At 63.9% G+C, this 2,668-nt stretch overlaps 1 protein-coding gene across 1 annotated transcript; it reads right to left on the bottom strand.

The window, feature by feature from the left end:
- Window positions 1–705: 705 nt before the first annotated feature.
- On the bottom strand, window positions 706–2,448 carry TMEM271 (transmembrane protein 271). The gene has a single exon (XM_032333503.1). The coding sequence runs from the start codon at window positions 2,384–2,386 to the stop codon at window positions 1,256–1,258; it is 1,131 nt and encodes a 376-aa protein (XP_032189394.1). The 5' UTR covers window positions 2,387–2,448; the 3' UTR covers window positions 706–1,255.
- Window positions 2,449–2,668: the final 220 nt, after the last annotated feature.

A 2,668-nucleotide genomic window follows, 5' to 3' on the forward strand; every position in this document is an offset into this window, starting at 1 on the left:
ACACGTGATTCATTTAGCTTTTCTCACCTAGAGTGCTTTGTGTGGTGCTCACCCCTGGCAGAGCACTGGGTGTGCCCACACTCCCTTTGCAGGAGGCACACACTATTCAGGCCAGGATGGGGCTCTGCTCCAAGCACCTTGAGAATTACCAGCATCCCTGTCTGGCTCCACAAATCCAGCACATGCAACAGAACTATCTTTTGCCCCAAGACTCTGAGCCAGCCTGGCTCCCAGCCAGCCCACCAGACCGGATGGAAACATATTTTGCTGTCATCTAGTACACATTTCAATATAATGTGTGTAAGTATGCACACACGTATATATATCCTAAGGATATAGAAGTATGACCTTCACATCAATTAAGGCTATTTAAGGGGTGTATTTTAAATGAAATGCTATAATATGCAAAATTACCAGATTAATGAATTAATTAACAGGAAAATAATCTTTGCCAGAAAAACTATGACTGTGATTTTCCAAAATAGAATCGGATTGTCCATATATATTAGCCAAAAGTAAGCCCAGCTTTGCAGTAGAAACCCCACTGCCAGTCTGAAAGTTAGCTTTAGGAAGGGGTTGGTTGGATGGAGTCAACCACCAGCAGAATACAGCTGTTCAAATTCAACACTTGACCAAATTCAACCATTTGCCCCAAACTGATTTGTGTGTCGACGCCCCCTAACTCCGATTTTATGAATATCTCAATAACATAGCAATTAATTTAATAAAGGAACTAACCAATTTTAAATTGCAATAAATTTACCAAACATTTTCACTGTTTATGGAGAGCTTTACAGTAAGAAAGTATCAACAAAAGCAGGCACATCCGTGTACAAAGTGTTGCCGCTGGGTGCTGTTTCACTTCGGCCACCCATAAAGTACCCGCTGCTCTTTCTGTCCTCTCAGCGTGGGTCCTTCCTCCCGTGAAATCACCCTCGCTCTCTGAGCTCTCTCACCCTGAACCGGACTTGCCAAAGAGAAGTGCGATGGGGGCGAGGCAACCCCAAGACATTTATTGTAAACTTTAAAATGGAATCCGGATACGAACAGACACAGAAAAGAAGAGAAACCTCCCAGACACAGAAATGGTGATAGTGAAGGACCAGTCTCGCGGCGAGGAGCCCTCAGCGACGCGAGGCCAGTCCGCCCCTGAAGGTGCCACGCCACGCCAGCCCTGGTCCTCCCTCGCTGCGGCGGCCGGGCGGGGAGGCGTGCGCGGGCTCGAGCGCTGTCTATCTGGGGTGGGCCCGGGCACTCAGCAGGCCGGGCTTGGCTCCCACGGGCGCCCCGCCTCGCAAGGTGGCCGGCAGCAGTAGGGGTAGGAGGCGTTGAGGTCGGGGTCCGAGGGCGCGTACCCCGGCAGCTCCACCGACGGGTGCCCCCCGCAGCACACCTCCACACCCGCCTCGTCGAATGCGTGGAAGACGCCCACGTTGATGTAGGAGACAGCGTGGTGCGCCGCGAAGCCCGCGCAGTCCCCCGGGGCGGTGAAGTCCGACTCCTCCGGGGACAGGATGGAAGCCTCGCTCGGCCGCGGCTGCAGCCGCCGGCCCCGCCGGCCCCGCCGGCCCCGCCGCGCCCGGGAGGCTGGCGGCTGAGCGCGGAGCCCGGGGCCGCCGCGGGGTCGCGCCAGGGCCCGGCCTCCCCTCCGCCGGCCGCGCCGGCCACGCCGAGCCTGCGACGACCTGTAGTTCTTGACCAGCAGGAGGCTGAGCAGGCCCAGGAGGCACTCAAGCGAGTTGAAGACGGTGGAAAGCACCAGGCCACGCTGGTAGTCCTTCAGCTGGCGGCACTTGGCGGACGTGGCGCTGTCCAGGGTGCTGCGGGCGCGCTGCGCGCCGGGGGCCGGGCCGGGGGCGGCAGCCGCGGGGCCCGGGGCCGGACCGGGGGCCGCGGCCGGCGCGCGGGGCGGCAGACAGTAGTGGGAGTACTTGCGTTCCACTAGGGACACGGTGTCGCCGTCGATCACGGCGCCCGCGAAGGCGCTGAGGACCCCGAGCATGAAGACGAGAACGCCGAGCAGGAGCAGGTTCTGGCTGTTCACTGGCCCTGAGGGCCCGGCTGCGGCCCCCGGCTCTCCCGGCGCGGCCTCTGGAGCCCCTGCCGGGGCCGCGGGGACCCCAAGCCCCGGGCCCGGCCCCGGCCCCGCGAGGGGCGCGTCCCGGGGCCCGCAGCAGAGCAGGGCGGCGCCGAGCAGCGAGAGGCCGGCGGCCAGCAACAGCCCCGAGTAGAAGGCGCCGGCGGCCGCCCCCAGCCGGAACGGCTCCCCGCGCAGCTCCGAGCCCAGCGAGAAGCACTTGAGGCCGACGGCGGCGGCGCTGAGCGCGCAGGCGAGCAGGAGGCAGGAGGAGAGCGCGGCGCAGGCCCCGCGGACGCTCCACTTCATCCTCCGCGCCCGAGCCGGCCCGCACCCCGCGCGCCCGCCGCCGCCCGCCGCCGCCCCCGCCGCCTGCGCCTCCTCCCGGCGCCGCGCGGCCGGACCGCCGGCCTCCTCCTCATCCTCCCGCGTCCTCTCTGGCCCGCGCCGCCGCCGCCGGAGTCCGCATCCTCCGCCTCGCGCCGCCGCCGCGGCCCCGCGCCGGGAACCGATGCGGCGCGGAGGACCGCAGGGCGCGCGCGCCCCCTCCCCAGCCCGCGGCGCCCCTCCCTGGACGCTCCACTCCCCCCA

The sequence above is a fragment of the Mustela erminea genome, chromosome 2, assembly GCF_009829155.1.
Source record: "Mustela erminea isolate mMusErm1 chromosome 2, mMusErm1.Pri, whole genome shotgun sequence".
NCBI lineage: Eukaryota > Metazoa > Chordata > Mammalia > Carnivora > Mustelidae > Mustela > Mustela erminea.